This window comes from Marmota monax, unplaced genomic scaffold (genome assembly GCF_021218885.2).
Source record: "Marmota monax isolate L192 unplaced genomic scaffold, Marmota_monax_Labrador192_F-V1.1 WCK01_AAM20220418_F8-fsc00341, whole genome shotgun sequence".
Classification (NCBI taxonomy): domain Eukaryota; kingdom Metazoa; phylum Chordata; class Mammalia; order Rodentia; family Sciuridae; genus Marmota; species Marmota monax.
The window spans coordinates 424,947-438,909 of NW_026694916.1; the positions used below are offsets into that span (position 1 = coordinate 424,947).

The following is a 13,963-nucleotide window of genomic DNA, read 5'->3' on the forward strand; positions in this document are numbered from 1 at the left end:
TGTGTCTGCCTCAAGATGTTTTGCACATCTCCGTGTGCATTTGCATTTCCATGTTTCTGCAAAGCTACAAGGTCTTCCTGTCATCTTGCCCCAACCCAATCCATCACTTTTCTGTGGTTGCAGGAGGAAGCTCAAGAAGAGAGGAGGGATGCTGGAGAGAGAATAGTGAAGGAGGAAGCAGATGTTCCCTTTCTTCTTTTCTTCTCCATCCCTCCCTTCCGTTCTTCTCTCCCTCCATGTTGACTCTCTCTCGTTCACTCCTTCCTTCCTTCTTTCTCTACCTGTTTCTCTCTCCCTCTTTCTCTTTTTAGAACTATTTACATACCAGGCACCTTACAGGTATTTGTCCAGGTCCAGTTAATCTCATGTCCCACGAACATGTGACTGAGGGTCAAGGTCATGGACTTGACTGCTGGCCTTGTTGATTTGTAATCGCAGCTTCCCACCCACTGACGGCATGATCCCAGGCAAGTTACTGGGTATCTCTTTGCCTCCGTTGCCCTCCATTTGCACACGGAGGATGGTGAACAGTGCTTGGCACTTGGAAACTGGTCCCTGACTTTTTGCAGATGAGACAACAGGGGTCCAGAGGGAAGAAGTTACTTTCTCACACTCACCCAGGTAGTGAATGGCTTGCCAAGAATCGGACCTGGGCAGCCTCTGAGTTTGGCTCGTCTCTCCTGCTTCTCCACTGAGTAGATGGGAGGAGAGAGCAGGAAGGTGTGAAGGTGGATAATGTCCTTCCAGATGGGAGCTGGGGTCTGCAGCCCTAATAAATATCCCCTCCCATGACCACGGATGCCCAGACCTGTAGAGGCAGGATGCAGGTCTTAAAGTGAAGAATTCTGCCTCCATATATGTTTGAGGAGCTGAAGATTTGGATAGCAAATATGGAAACGAATCAAGGGTAGGTTAAAAATTTCTCATGGCTGAAGCCCCCGAGGAAATGACTGAAAACCTGAATGGTGCCTGCAGATTCTGGAGGCATCCACGAGGGGGCAGCAGAGTCTAGGCTCTGTCTTAGATGGGGCTGTGCGGTGGCCGGAGGGAGAGGTGTCCAGTACAAAATGTATCCTGAGCTGCATACCGGGAATCTTCACAAAAGCCTCTCCAAAATGTTAAGTACTTGACAGTGAAGAAGCAGACTTTAGAAATGACCTACTTCTTATTCAGTGGATTACCAGACTGAGTCCAAATATTCACATGATCCTGCTTTTGGTCCCCCAGTTTAACCCAGGGGCTGGATGAGATAGAACCCAGGACTCCCTCTCTCTAGAGCTATGGAAAGAAATGTGACCATTCCAGGAGAACTGGTTCTCCCCAGGGGGAGTGAGTCCCTGTCTCTTGTGAGGTGGGTGGGTTTGGTCTTGCTCATGGCATTCTCTGGGACCAGAGGTGACGCTGGAGAAGACTTGGGATGGTATCTTTACGGAGTGCAGAGCTACCCCCTCACCACCTCTAGACCCCCCATCTCATCAAACCTACATTATGGAAGGAGGAAGAAAAAGGGCTTGGCGGGTGACACTGTAGACTGCTGGCAACCGGAGAAAGGTCTGGGAACCATGAAAATTCTAACAAAATTGCTTTTGTTGTTTTGAGTTATTATAAATATATGTTATTAATATTTATTCACGAAAAATCACAACCCATAAAAATAAGAACTTTATTCATAATCTTAGAAACCCAAAGATATATACTATGTATTTATCCTGTAAATATTTACATTATTTAAAAATAGACGCCTTTTACGAAGATGGGATGCAAGGGTCCTTAGACAAGCGTTTTGTAGGTTCCAAAGCGCAGACCCGGGGTGGAAGCGGTCCCAGTTGCAAGCCTGTAGGCCGGGCGCTGTCCTTGGTGCTGAACGTGGGCAGGCGCGCTCAGAAGAACCTCCCAGGAAATGGGCAAGAAGGCCTCGCCTGGCATCACCACAAGCCCTCTGGATCCTCCCCGGTGCTTCTACACGACTTCACAAGCAGAAGCTGAGTTTGTTGTTTCTCTCTCCTCTTCCTCTTTGGTATGTGCAGTGGCTGTTTCCCAACAACTCCTGGGGCGCGCTCTCCATGGGGAAATGTTCCACCAAGCTTAGCCCAACTGGGGTCCCCTCACTCCCAGATCCCACGGCGCCACACAAAACTGCTTTGCTTTACAAGGCTGTCATTACCACCTGGGGCCTCTGAATTTGGACCTGAAGAGAGAAACAGAATTCAATGAGGGCTGGGCCCATGAGTTATTTGGGTTTTGAAAGCATTAGAGGCTCGGGCCTAGGAAAATCTCAGCTTTGAACTTGTCCTATTACCTGGAATCCAGCACAAGCACATGGTATCGTCCCTCCCTCATCAGGAGGGTTTACAGGAAGCCTGGCCAGGGATTTCATTTTTTGCCCCAAGATTTGCTTTCTCTCTCTCTCTCTCTCTCTCTCTCTGGGAAGTACAGTATCTGAGGCCAATCACACTTGGTGATTCTTCTGTCCTCAAATATCTACCCAGATGAAACAATATTAATGAGGTCATTAAGAAGTGGTCACCTTCTCCCAGGGAACCAGTCATGGCCTCAGTCTCCATGGGACAACCTGATGTTGTGTTTCTCCTGGGTGATGCAATAACATTATCTAAGACATAACAAAGATGTTTAAGCTGAATTTAATTAAGCCTCTAGACCTAACCTCCAGTTTGTAGGAATTACCGAGGATTAAAGGACAAGTTAAATGAGACCACCAGGAAATAATCAAACAAATACAGAGTATGGGCCCCTCCTGCAGACAACCATCCTAGACTTCCAAAACGACACAATATATGTTTAAAAGCCAGTTATAGATACAAAGGCCAAAGAAACAACAAAATTCACCAAGTGAAATTTATATCCACATATGAAAAAAAAAGTTATAGGGCTGGGGATGTGGCTCAAGTGGTAGTGCGCTCGCCTGGCATGCATGGGGCGCTGGGTTCGATCCTCAGCACCACATAAAAATAAAATAAAGATGTTGTGTCCACCTAAAACTAAAAAATAAATATTAAAAAATTTCTCTCTCTCTCTCTCTTAAAAAAAGTTATAAAAGATGCCCTTAGATCAGTTGGAAAAATTGGTTATTGGACGATATTGTGGAATTATTATCAACTTATTAGGTATAATAATAGTATTTGGGAATATGTGTGGAGGTGTTTTGAGAGAGAGTGTCATAATGTTTGCTATTGACTTTCAAATGGCTCAGAAAAAAAATAATTAATTAATTTCCCTCCTTTTAAAAATACTGGGGATTGGGGCTGGGGATGTGGCTCACGCGGTAGGGCGCTCGCCTGGCCTGTGTGCGGCCCGGGTTCGATCCTCAGCACCACATACAAACAAAGATGTTGTGTCTGCCGAAAACTAAAAAAATAAATATTAAAAAATTCTCTCTCTCTCTCTCTCACTCTCACTCTTAAAAAAAAAATACTGGGGATTGAATTGAGGTGTGCCTTGCCAACAAGCTACATTCCCCTGCCCTTTTTATTTTGAAACATTTTCTCCCTAAGTTTTTTTTTTAAAAGAGAGAGAGAAGAGGGAGAGAGAGAGACAGAGAGAGAGAATTTTAATATTTATTTTTTAGTTCTTGGCGGACATAACATCTTTGGTTGTATGTGGTGCTGGGGATCGAACCCGGGCCGCACACATGCCAGGCGAGCCCGCTACCGCTTGAGCCACATCCCCAGCCCTCTCCCTAAGTTTTTGAGAGAATCATTAAGTTTCTGAGGCTGGCCTTGAACTTGCAAACCTCCTGCCTCAGCCTCCTGAGTCTCTAGGATTGAATGATTGAATTGATAGGTAGATATGAAAAAAGAAAACATGACAACATGTTAAACATCACTATCTGGGTGAGGCATGTAAATATTTACTATTGTTCTGATGTTGATGGTTGCTTAAAAATTAAAATAACTAAATAAATTGGCCATGATGGACATACTTACAGTGGAGAGGGAAATCACAGAGGAGGAAGAGGGAAGGTAGATTCCACCTTCTCCACCTTCCCTACCAACTGCCCTCCCGAGTTATGCTCATTTCCTGGCCGTGTAGACCAGGGACCATTGCCTGGACCAACAAACCATACACATGGCTTTAGTTGCTGAAGGTCCTATTGTGTCCTGGGGAAGATGGCACCTCGGAGTGGAGGGAGGTGAGAGTCTCACCCAGGCTGTTCTTACCTTTTTTGTAGGGTCTATGTGATTCAGAGAGGGCTGGAAGTTACTGTAGATGGCGTCCAGGTGGATGTAATCTTCTCTTTCTAGAGGAGGAGAAAGCCCCCCAGAGACAGGTGGTTAGGAAGATAAGGTCTCATTTCTGCTCACTCGAAAGAGGGCAAGCGGGTTCATTCTACACCCTTGAAACTGAAAACCGTTGAAAACATGGCAGACTACCTAAACTGCTTCACCCCCAAAGCTTCCAGTTATAAGTCTTTTGAGGCTGTACATTTCTTTCTGAGTATAGTCATAACTGCCCTACAAGTTCTCATGCCAAGTATTTTCATAATCCCTTACATCCAAGTATTTTATAACTTCCATATGATTTCCTGCTTAACTCATGAGTTTTTTAGAAACTTAAATAGTTTCCAAAGATACAGAAGTTTTTGTTTTCATTTCCAGAAATTTTTGGTATTGACTTCTAAATTACTTGCATTATGGTCATATAATGTAGTCTGACTTTTATATTTGTTTTGAAAATTTGTTGAGGACTTTTTTTGTGTGTGTGGCCTTGTGCATGTCCATCAAATGAGTCTTCTATATTCTCGTTATAATTATGTTCCCTTCAGTTGTTGAACACAATGTTCTGTATTATACCAAGGCTTCCAGTTACTGGGTACAAGCATTCTATATTCCTGATGACTTTTTGTCTGCTGGATGAATCAGTTACAACAGGTATTTTTAAAATCTCCCACCATGTTGGTGGACTTGTCCATTTTTCCCCACAGTCTTGTCAATCTTCGCTTTTCATATTTTGAAACTGTACCTACTGGACACTAGTGGGACTGTGTCTAACATAGTAAGCCATTTTTCAATATAGATCCTCTCTCTCTCTCTCTCTCTCTCTCTAACTTAAAATTTATATTCCCACAACAAATGTAGAGAACAACAAATATTTTGTCTAGCAATCCTGTTTTCCTTTTTCCATGTTCTTTTTATATTTCTCTGTCCATCTGTTTTCATGTTCCTCTCATCCATGATAAACAGCTAGATTTTTTAAAAAATTCACTCTTTTAACTGGAGTGTTTAATCCACTTGCATTTTTTATGACTGTGGATGGTTTGGATACTTTCTGCCACCTTATTTTGTGCTATTTGTCTTCTCATTTTTCTTTTCCTCCCCTTTCCTGCCTTGTTGTGAATGAACTGGACTTTTTCCTCATTCCAACCTTCCCCTTCTTAGAAGTTAAAGACTCTTCTGAGAAATTTCCTCGATGCATGATTTTTCATCTTTGCAATTTAAAAACTTTATTTCTAGAACTTTTAACATGTGCATTTGACCTAACAAAATCGAATGCTAATCTCTTTGGTGAGATGCAACTTACTTGCTAATGAGCTTACCCACTTCTGGGCACAAATCTATGTCCACATAGGCCGTTTTGTGTTCTAGAGAAATCTAGCACTGTCAGGTAGCCTGTTCCTCCCCAATGGTCTAGCCAAGCAGTGACCAGGCTTATGCCCTGCCCAGGGTCTTGCAGGAACAAGCCGTGGAAATTGGGTTTCCAATGTGGCACCAAATATTTGGGAAATGGCAAATGCTCCCCTCTTGCCCCCTACTTTTTTTTGTACTAGGGATTGAACCAAGGGGTGTTCTACCATTGAGCTACACCCCAGCCCTTTTTATTTTTTATTTTGACACAAGACTCACTAAGTTGCCCAGGTTGACCTCGAACTTGTGATCCTCCTGCCTCCACCCCCCACTTCACTGAGATTACAGGCATGCCCCACTGTACCCAAGCCCCCTTCCCTCCTTCAAGCACCAGTGTTCCCCCTGGTCCCTCTCTGTGTGTCCCCACGCGTTCTGAGTCCAGTGGAGTTTGCCCATACCTTCGCAGATGTCAAAGCCAATGTTTCGGAGGGTCCCAGGGACAGATCCACCATCGTCTTCTTGCCACTGGTACAACTGAGACACTGTGGCCTTTTGCCTGTTGATAGAGATGTACAGAGACCCCATGATGATCAGGGAGCAGGGACGAGGACCCAAGGACAAGCTAGGTCCCTGCTTTCAGCTTCTCACTCTTCACCTCGGGGTTGGAGAGACTGAAGACAGAGGATCTGAGCAGAGGGAGGAGGAGGGGGACCTGGAGGAAAGAGGGGAGGGGCAGCCGTGGCTCACCTCTTCACCTCTCTCCTGGAGCGGAGCGTGAACACCAGGAGGACCACGATGACCAGCAGCACCACGGCACCGCCTGCGCCCGCGAGTCCGTACACCAGGCTCTTCTGGATGCCCCACTCACAGGTCTCTCCGCTGTACCAGTGAGTCTCTGTGATCAGGCAGCTGAGATGGGGGAGAGGGGCAGCGGGGGTGAGAGTGGGGTCAGCACCAATCTCAGAGCTGGGCCCTGACCCCTGGGTGTCTGAAGCGGGGAAGGGGGAAGGAGAGTGTGGGGCAAGGAGGATGGACGGAGACCAAGCCCAGTGTCCCTGGGCTGGCACTTCAGTGGGTCCAACACCCAGTGCCAGGCCCCTAGGTTTGCCCACAGTAGCAACCCAGGACTTGGGACAGCTGACCCAACCCTGGACTTCCCTGGGCTGCGCCCCAACGTGACCCTTCCACCCACCCATTAATGGTCCTCATTTTCAGTTCTCCTCTCTATCCGGAAAATCTGTCCCCCGCCCTGATCTGGGGCCCCTGTTCCCCCTCTGAGGCCCGGCTCTTTTCCTCTCTGACCAGCGTGGAAGGTCCTCCCCCAGGAAGCTGCCACTATGGCAGAAGGACCTCGCAGGCCTCCTCCTGAGGGGGCTGAGGCAAGTGAGAGGAGTGCGGCTCCCTGCTGCACCCCCAGTGCTCTCGCCGGCTGCCACTCTCTCTAATTCGGTTTAGGTTGGCAACGTCTTTCTTGGCTTTTGTCCCTCTAGGACTGGGCTTCGTGGCCTCCCTCCTGCCCGTGGAGATGTGTGGCCTTCTTTCCCTATTTTGCTCACAGGAGATGGCGTCCTTTCCCTGGAAGCAAGCCCCTGCTTCCATGTCAGGCTGCAAATGTCCTGAAGCTGGGACCCTCCTTCTGCTCCCGGGGAGCTCACCCCGCCCTCAGTGTCACCCAGCACAGAGAGGACACCAGGAAGAGCAGCTACTGAGCCTATCTGGACCTGGCCAGGGGGCTTGGCCATGCATGTTCTGCCAAGTCCTTTGCGACCTGATGCATTCAGGAGATGCTGGGATCCAGTCCCATGACCTTGACCTTCAGACAGCATCTTGGGTAGACCCCAGGGGCTGGGCGGGGGCGGGGGGTAGGTGGGGTACTCACTAGCACTGGGGGCCACTGCGCTGCAGCTGGCACTTGCCGTAGTGGCAGTCCCACGAGGCATTGAAGCCGGCCATGCAGGGCGTGATGCAGTAGGGCTTCTGGTCCTTGTACTCCACCGTGAAGTAGGGGGCCAATTCCTCCCCAGCCTTCTTCCGGCATTCCTCTGAGGGGACACGAGAGCGGCTGTGATCAGGCGCCAGGAGCCCTGGCTTCCCACTGCCCCCTCACCTCTCCAGCTCTTCCTGAAACCACCGTGTCACCTACCTTCAGGATCGTACTGGGTGACTGTAATGTTCTGCACCTTGGTGGCAGTTGAGTTGAAGCACAGCAGGGCTGTGAAGGAGACACAAGGAGCCTTTTATAACCAGCCGGTCCAGGGTCCCCACGGGGCTGAGGCGTGTGAGGGGGGTGGGGATGTGACAGGGACACAGGAAGCGGCTCTGTGCAGAGGCAGGGCCAGCCTCTCTTCCAGCTCCCAGAGGCCCTGCCGCTCCCTGGGTCCCTTTTCTCTCACGATCCCCGCACCTCTCTCGATCCCCGCACCTCTCTCGATGTTCAGAAGATTCACTGCATAATAAATCACATGGGTCCTCACTTCCCAGCAGCCCCAGCTGTCCTGGACCCTTCCAGTGCCCTGTAGGACTCGGCCCGACTCCACTGGGCTCTGCGGCCTCCTTTTAGAGGCTCTCTTGGAATCTGTCAGTCTGAGTGAAGGGCCGAGGGGCTGATTCCTGGATCTCAGTGAGCTGCCATCTCCCTCCCTTCCCCCCACCTCCCAGGATGACAAACATGAAGGACTTCTCTGGCAGCCCCACCTGGACGCAGGAGCCCACCTGTGCAGGTATCATTGTTGCTTATCAGCTCTCTGGTTGCATTCTCGATTTTTTCCTTCACCTCCTCGGTGGCCTTCTTGAAGATTTCCTTGTATTCTGGGGTGAACTTGGTCTTCAGGATGATGTCATGCTCCACCACCACACTGCCCTGCCTGAGGAGGAAGAGACAATGACGTCCTTGAGCATCCTCCCCTGGTGGCCTTGGTGCCCGCTCTTCCCACTGGCTCTGCTCCATCTGATCTCTTGGGGAGGCAGAGCTGGGGGAGGGACCATTAAAATGGTGACCTGAGGCCTCCTAGGTAAGTGCTCTGTCCCAGGCACCACGGTAGGCCCTTTGCCACAGGTCTTTCTATAATGGCACCTAAGTGAAGCCTTCGACAATGGGAGGAGGGGCCTGGGCAGCCTCCAGGGAGCTTCAGCCATGTGGTTGGATGTTGGTGGAGAACATGGAAAAGCCATCCTTAAACTGTCACTAGATGTAACCCAGCAACACTGAGGTGACCTGAAGGAGGCTTGGTCTCAGGGTAGGTGGTCACTGCAGGGGCTCTCTCGAGGTCACATCTCCCTAGGGACAGGTGAAGGCCTACAGGAGGTCTCTGAGCCTCTTAAAATGACATGCAGAAATCCAAAGGCACAGACATGCATTTTTTTTTCTAATCACATATATTTTTTTCACCGCTAAAATGATCTCCAGCTCCCAGATGATTGAAATTCCAATCAAAAATGGACAGGCACGGTGGTGGCACACGCCTGTATTCCCAGCAGCTCCGGAGGCTGAGGCAGGAGGGTTGTGAGTTCAAAGCCAGTGTCAGCAAATTAGTGAGGCTCTAAGCAACTCAGAGAGAATATGTCTCTAAGTAAAATATTGAAAAAGGCTGAGGATGTGTCTCAGTGGTTAAGCACCTCTGGGTTCAAACCCTGGTGCAAAAAAAAAAAATCCCAAGATTAGGGTTTAATTTATTTAGGGTTTAGAAGTCAAGGTCAGTGCCCCTAAGAGAACAATGCAGCCAGCCCCGGAGTTTATGAAGGCCATCTCCTGTGTTTACAGAAGGAACCAGGAAGTTTGATGATCAGCAACCTCACACTGCAGGCCCCAGAGAGCACCTCTCAGGGAGCACAGGGATTATGTGTACCCTAAGAATGAGTCTTTTCTGGATTTAAAAACACAGTGAAAGTCTGGCCTCGTAAGCACCATCCAAGATTCCTAAATTCTAGAAGTCTAATGCCCTCTTCCTTTTTTATTCTTGATACAATATTGAGAGGCTTAACTATCAACAGCAGATTTGGGGGAACTACTCATAGAAGAAAATTAGAGTATCACATTGACTAATACAGCATGTGGAAAAATCAAATTATACAATATTATCTATTAGAATGTGCACTATAGGATAATTACATGAATCATAATGTAGCCATCTCTTAAGAGCCATTGCAGTCTAGTTCCAGGACCCCTTACAAGTACCAAGATCCAAGGGTGCCCAAGTCCTTTGGTCCTTTGGTCCAGCCCTTACCTAGCATGCCCAGGGTGCAGACTTCAGTCCCCAGGGCCACACACAAAAAATAGCAATGCTGTTTAAGTTCCTTATGAAAACTGTCCATCATGGCTCTGCTAACCCACGAGAAGAGATTTTCCTCATGATCCATGAGGGACTCAGGGGACTCGTGCCAGCCCTGTTGGCCAGCACGGATCAAATGGTTTCATAAAATTGGGGCGGCTCCTAGGGGAAGATTCTACAGGACAGAATCCCAGGAGGGCGGGTAGGTGAATGCAGGACGGGGTGGACTTGGGAGCCTTTCCCCTGGGCGCCTCCCTCCCCGGGCTCAATTATTTGGCTTCATCTCTGAAGACGAACAGGGTATCTATCCCTGGCTCCCACTGCGGCTTTGGGTTTTCCAGATGGTCTCTTCCTGACATGACAGGATTGAATCTCGGCTCTGCCACTCTGTAACGGACCCCTGAGGTAAGTGGCTGCATCTCTCTGAGCCTCAGTTTTTCCATTTGTGCAATAGAAACAGCCCGGCTGGCCTCCCTCACTCCTGATGAGCATCCAGTGGGGAAAAGAGGCAAAATCATCGTTGAGAGGTGTTAGGGGCTGAATGGTGTTACAGTCAGCCCCCCAATTCATGGGTTGTAGCTCTAATCTCCGAGCCTCAGAACAAGATTCAGGTGAAGTTAAAATGGAGCTATTGGGATGGACCCTAATTCAATTATTGATTGTTGCCCTTATGAGAAGGGGAAATTTGAACAAAGAGTCAGCCAAGATATGCATACAGAGAAAAGGAACATGTGAGGACCCAGCAGGGAGGTGGCCATCTGCAAACCAAAGAGAAAGGTCTCAGGAGAAACCCACGCTGCCCACACCTTCATCTTGGACTTCCAGCCTCCAGGACTGCGAGCTCACTCTCTCTTGCTGAAGCCCCTAGTCCACGTGTTCCACCAGGGCAGCCCTAGCAGGCTAGGACAGACGGCCTGGTCACAGTGGCCTTTATAACTAGGACCGCTACTTCCACTCCGAAGGCCCAGCCCCAGATACGCACCTCAACCCTGTGATGTTGACTCCTTCATACTCAGGGATTCCAGAATAAATTGTGTTCATCTGAAAGGTAAGAGGTCATTCTATCATCCCAGAGGTCCCATCTAGGGGCCTGCTGGGCCTTTCTGTGGAACGTCAGGAGGGTCAGCAAGGCCGCCCTGTCCCTCAGCACCTCCCAGTCCTCCTCCCCAGTTCTCCCTGGAATGGAAAGATTCCTTCCCAGAGACCAAGGTTCCTCCACCCAGCAGCCTCCAGAGGAAGTCGGTTTCCTGTGTCCAGCCTCCCTAGCAAGTCCGAGGACATGAGGGAGCCGAGAACTCACAAGTCCACTGAGGAAACAGCCCTCAGCTGCTTTCCTAACCCCTCTGGACTCCTCCCCGGGGGAACTGAGGGGCCCTGGGGACTTGCTCTCCCAGGTTTACCTGTTCCGTGAATGTGTCATTGAACTTCTTGAATTCCTGAGAAGACCGGTCCTGTAGCTTATCACTGTATGGCTCACTAGTCACGGTCACGGTCAGTTCCATTTGAGCAGTGACCGTCTGTGGTGGTGGCTCTGGAGGGAAGTGACAGGAGCACCACTTAACTGAGCAAGCATCACCTCTGGGCTCCCTACCAAGGAGCCCTGAACCCCCCAGAAGCCCACCCTGGGTGGAGGCAGCAACCTGGGTCTCTCCCGACCCTCTGTCCCCTGGGAAGAGAGGTAAGTATCCTCTAGTCCTCAGGGATAAGGGATGAAGCCCAAGGGGCCTTGGGTCTTATATTCTCCTAGAAAATTCTGCCCATATTGCCCTGGGCTGTGTTCCTCAGCTTATGATGGGGTTACATCTGGATAAACCCATCATAAATAAAAAATATCATAAACTGAAAGGTGTTGCGCCCACGAACCTACAGAAAATCATAACAGAAACCCTGTAGAGTGCCCGTCGCTCCCCTGCACCCCTGGGTGACCGTGGGGCTGGCTGGGAGCTGCAGCTCTACATCTCAAGAGAATATACCTGACATCCCTCGCTTGGGAAAAGATGCACATTCACACTTTGCAGTATGGTTCCCACTGAATGCATATCACTTGGGCACCAAGAGAAAGCCCCCAAATCTTAAGTTGAACCATTCTGAGCTGGGGACCGTCTATGTTGCATTTTATGGTCAAATTCTGGGCCAAATTGGTATTTTGTTCCAAATTATACCTTCTTCTTTATTCACTTAAAAATGTTTTTAACTCTCATCATTAGGTTAATATCAATCCCCAAAGTGGCCATGCTCCCTGCCACACGCCGCAATGGGACAGGAACAGGTGCCTAGTGGGACACCCTGGGCCTGGCGCTGGGGAGAGGAAGGGTGTGAGGTCTCACGTACCAATCTCGATGCTCTCCACCACATTCTCACACAGTGGCCCATAGTAGAGGCTGGGACACTGACACTTGAGCCCATCCCAGAGACCTCCATTCTGGCAGACATTGGTCAAAAACTGACATCGATCTCCTGTGAAGCCCGGGGGACAATCACAGGCCACTCCTGTCCACTTCCCTCCGTTCATGCAGGTCACTGAAAGGCAGAAGGTCATGGTCAACCACACGATTTGCACAGCATATGATAGTGGGGAGTGTGTTCTCAAAGATGCTGTCTGATGGGATACTCTCATGAGACCTGGGGTGCGAAGGTGAATTAGGATCATGCCCACTTTACAGATAGGAGAAGGGAGGCAGGAAGAGGCCTGTCCAAGAGTTCAGGCAGAGGCAGCCTGGACCCCCCTTCTCAGAGTTCATCTTGCTTTACTTCAGCACATGAGGAAGGAGAAACCTGGTGTCGTGACAGGTGACACCATCAGGACCGAGGAAGAGAAAACAGGAGGCGGAATAAGGGAAACCAGAGAACCGGACCAATCGAGATTCCATGAAGGTTAAGAATGAACGTGGTCATTGTCCCTCAACCCCTGCGTCAGAAGAACTCATTACTGTTAACATCTCTTTAGGATGCTTCTCATATTTCCTGGCTCATGGAACTTGAGGGAGAGTCTAGACACAGTTTAAAAAGACAGGAAGTGGAGGCAGGTATGGTGGTGCACACCTGTAATCCCAGTGACTCAGGAGGCTGAGTCAGGAGGATCGCAAGTTTGATGCCAATCTCAGCAACTTAGTGAAGCTCTCAGTAACTTAGTGAGACCCTGTCTCAAAATAAAAATAAAAAATAAAAGGGGCTCGGATGTGACTCAGTGGTTAAGCACCTCTGGGTTCAATCCCTGATTACCCCCAACCCGCCCCCCCCCAAAAAAAAAAGACATGGTTCAGCTCTTGGTGAACTGTGCCAATCAACCTGCAAAATCTAAAGCACTTTTTGACTTTTCTGGAATATTGTTGTGCCCGTGAAGAGCAGATTTCAGGGTGTGCACATGAAGGACGTGTATACTCTGCAAAGACTGCTTTCTGTTCTAACCCCACCAGACTCAGAGAGCAGGGGCCACATCCTGCAGCCTCTAAGTCAAGGGTCCCGGCACACAAGAGAGTCATAAATCCTAAATCAGTTCGTTCTTCTCCCTTCTCCCTCTCTCATTACTGAAGATGCTCAGACCTGATTTAAGTGTTATATCTTTTCACAAACTCAAGCACAGGTTTGCGAAAAGATACGAAAACAAAACTTGGGGGTCCTCATCTGTTGGCTAACAGCCTAAAGGGAAGTACAGCCTCTGGGGAAGAGAAAGAGGACAGAAGTGGAAACCATTAGCCTTCAGAGTGGTGACCAGCACAAGTGGTGAGCCCCACGGGAGTGCAGGCAATTTTTGTGCAACACCTGCATGGTTTGAGGTGTGCCCCCCAAAGATGCATATGCTGAAATCTTAGTCCCCCGTTGAGTAGTAGGACCTTGAGGAAGTAAGTCCACACAGAAGCTAACTAGGTCCATCTGGGCCTCATCCTCATGAATGGATTAATGCTGATCTGGCAGAGTGAGGAGGGTCTTCCTCAAGAGGTTGTTATAAAAAAGCAAGGCTGGGGCTGGGGATATAACTCAGCTGGTCAAGTGCTTTCCTCACATGCAAGGCCCTGGGTTCAATCACCAACACCATCAAAAATAAACAAATAAATAAAATAAAAGGCAAGACTGGCCTGTCCCCAAGCTCCTGCTTCCTAACTTGCACACACG

General features: G+C 49.0%; 1 protein-coding gene across 1 annotated transcript; it reads right to left on the reverse strand.

Moving 5' to 3' along the window:
* Nucleotides 1–2,146: 2,146 nt before the first annotated feature.
* LOC124081027 (mucin-17-like) lies at nucleotides 2,147–12,389 on the reverse strand. Its single transcript, XM_046427149.1, has 10 exons — nucleotides 12,182–12,389; nucleotides 11,251–11,381; nucleotides 10,833–10,891; nucleotides 8,295–8,446; nucleotides 7,726–7,794; nucleotides 7,462–7,624; nucleotides 6,330–6,491; nucleotides 6,041–6,138; nucleotides 4,179–4,258; nucleotides 2,147–2,188 (listed from the first exon to the last, which is right to left on the reverse strand). Exons 1-10 carry the CDS (start codon nucleotides 12,387–12,389, stop codon nucleotides 2,147–2,149), a joined length of 1,164 nt encoding a protein of 387 aa, XP_046283105.1.
* Nucleotides 12,390–13,963: the final 1,574 nt, after the last annotated feature.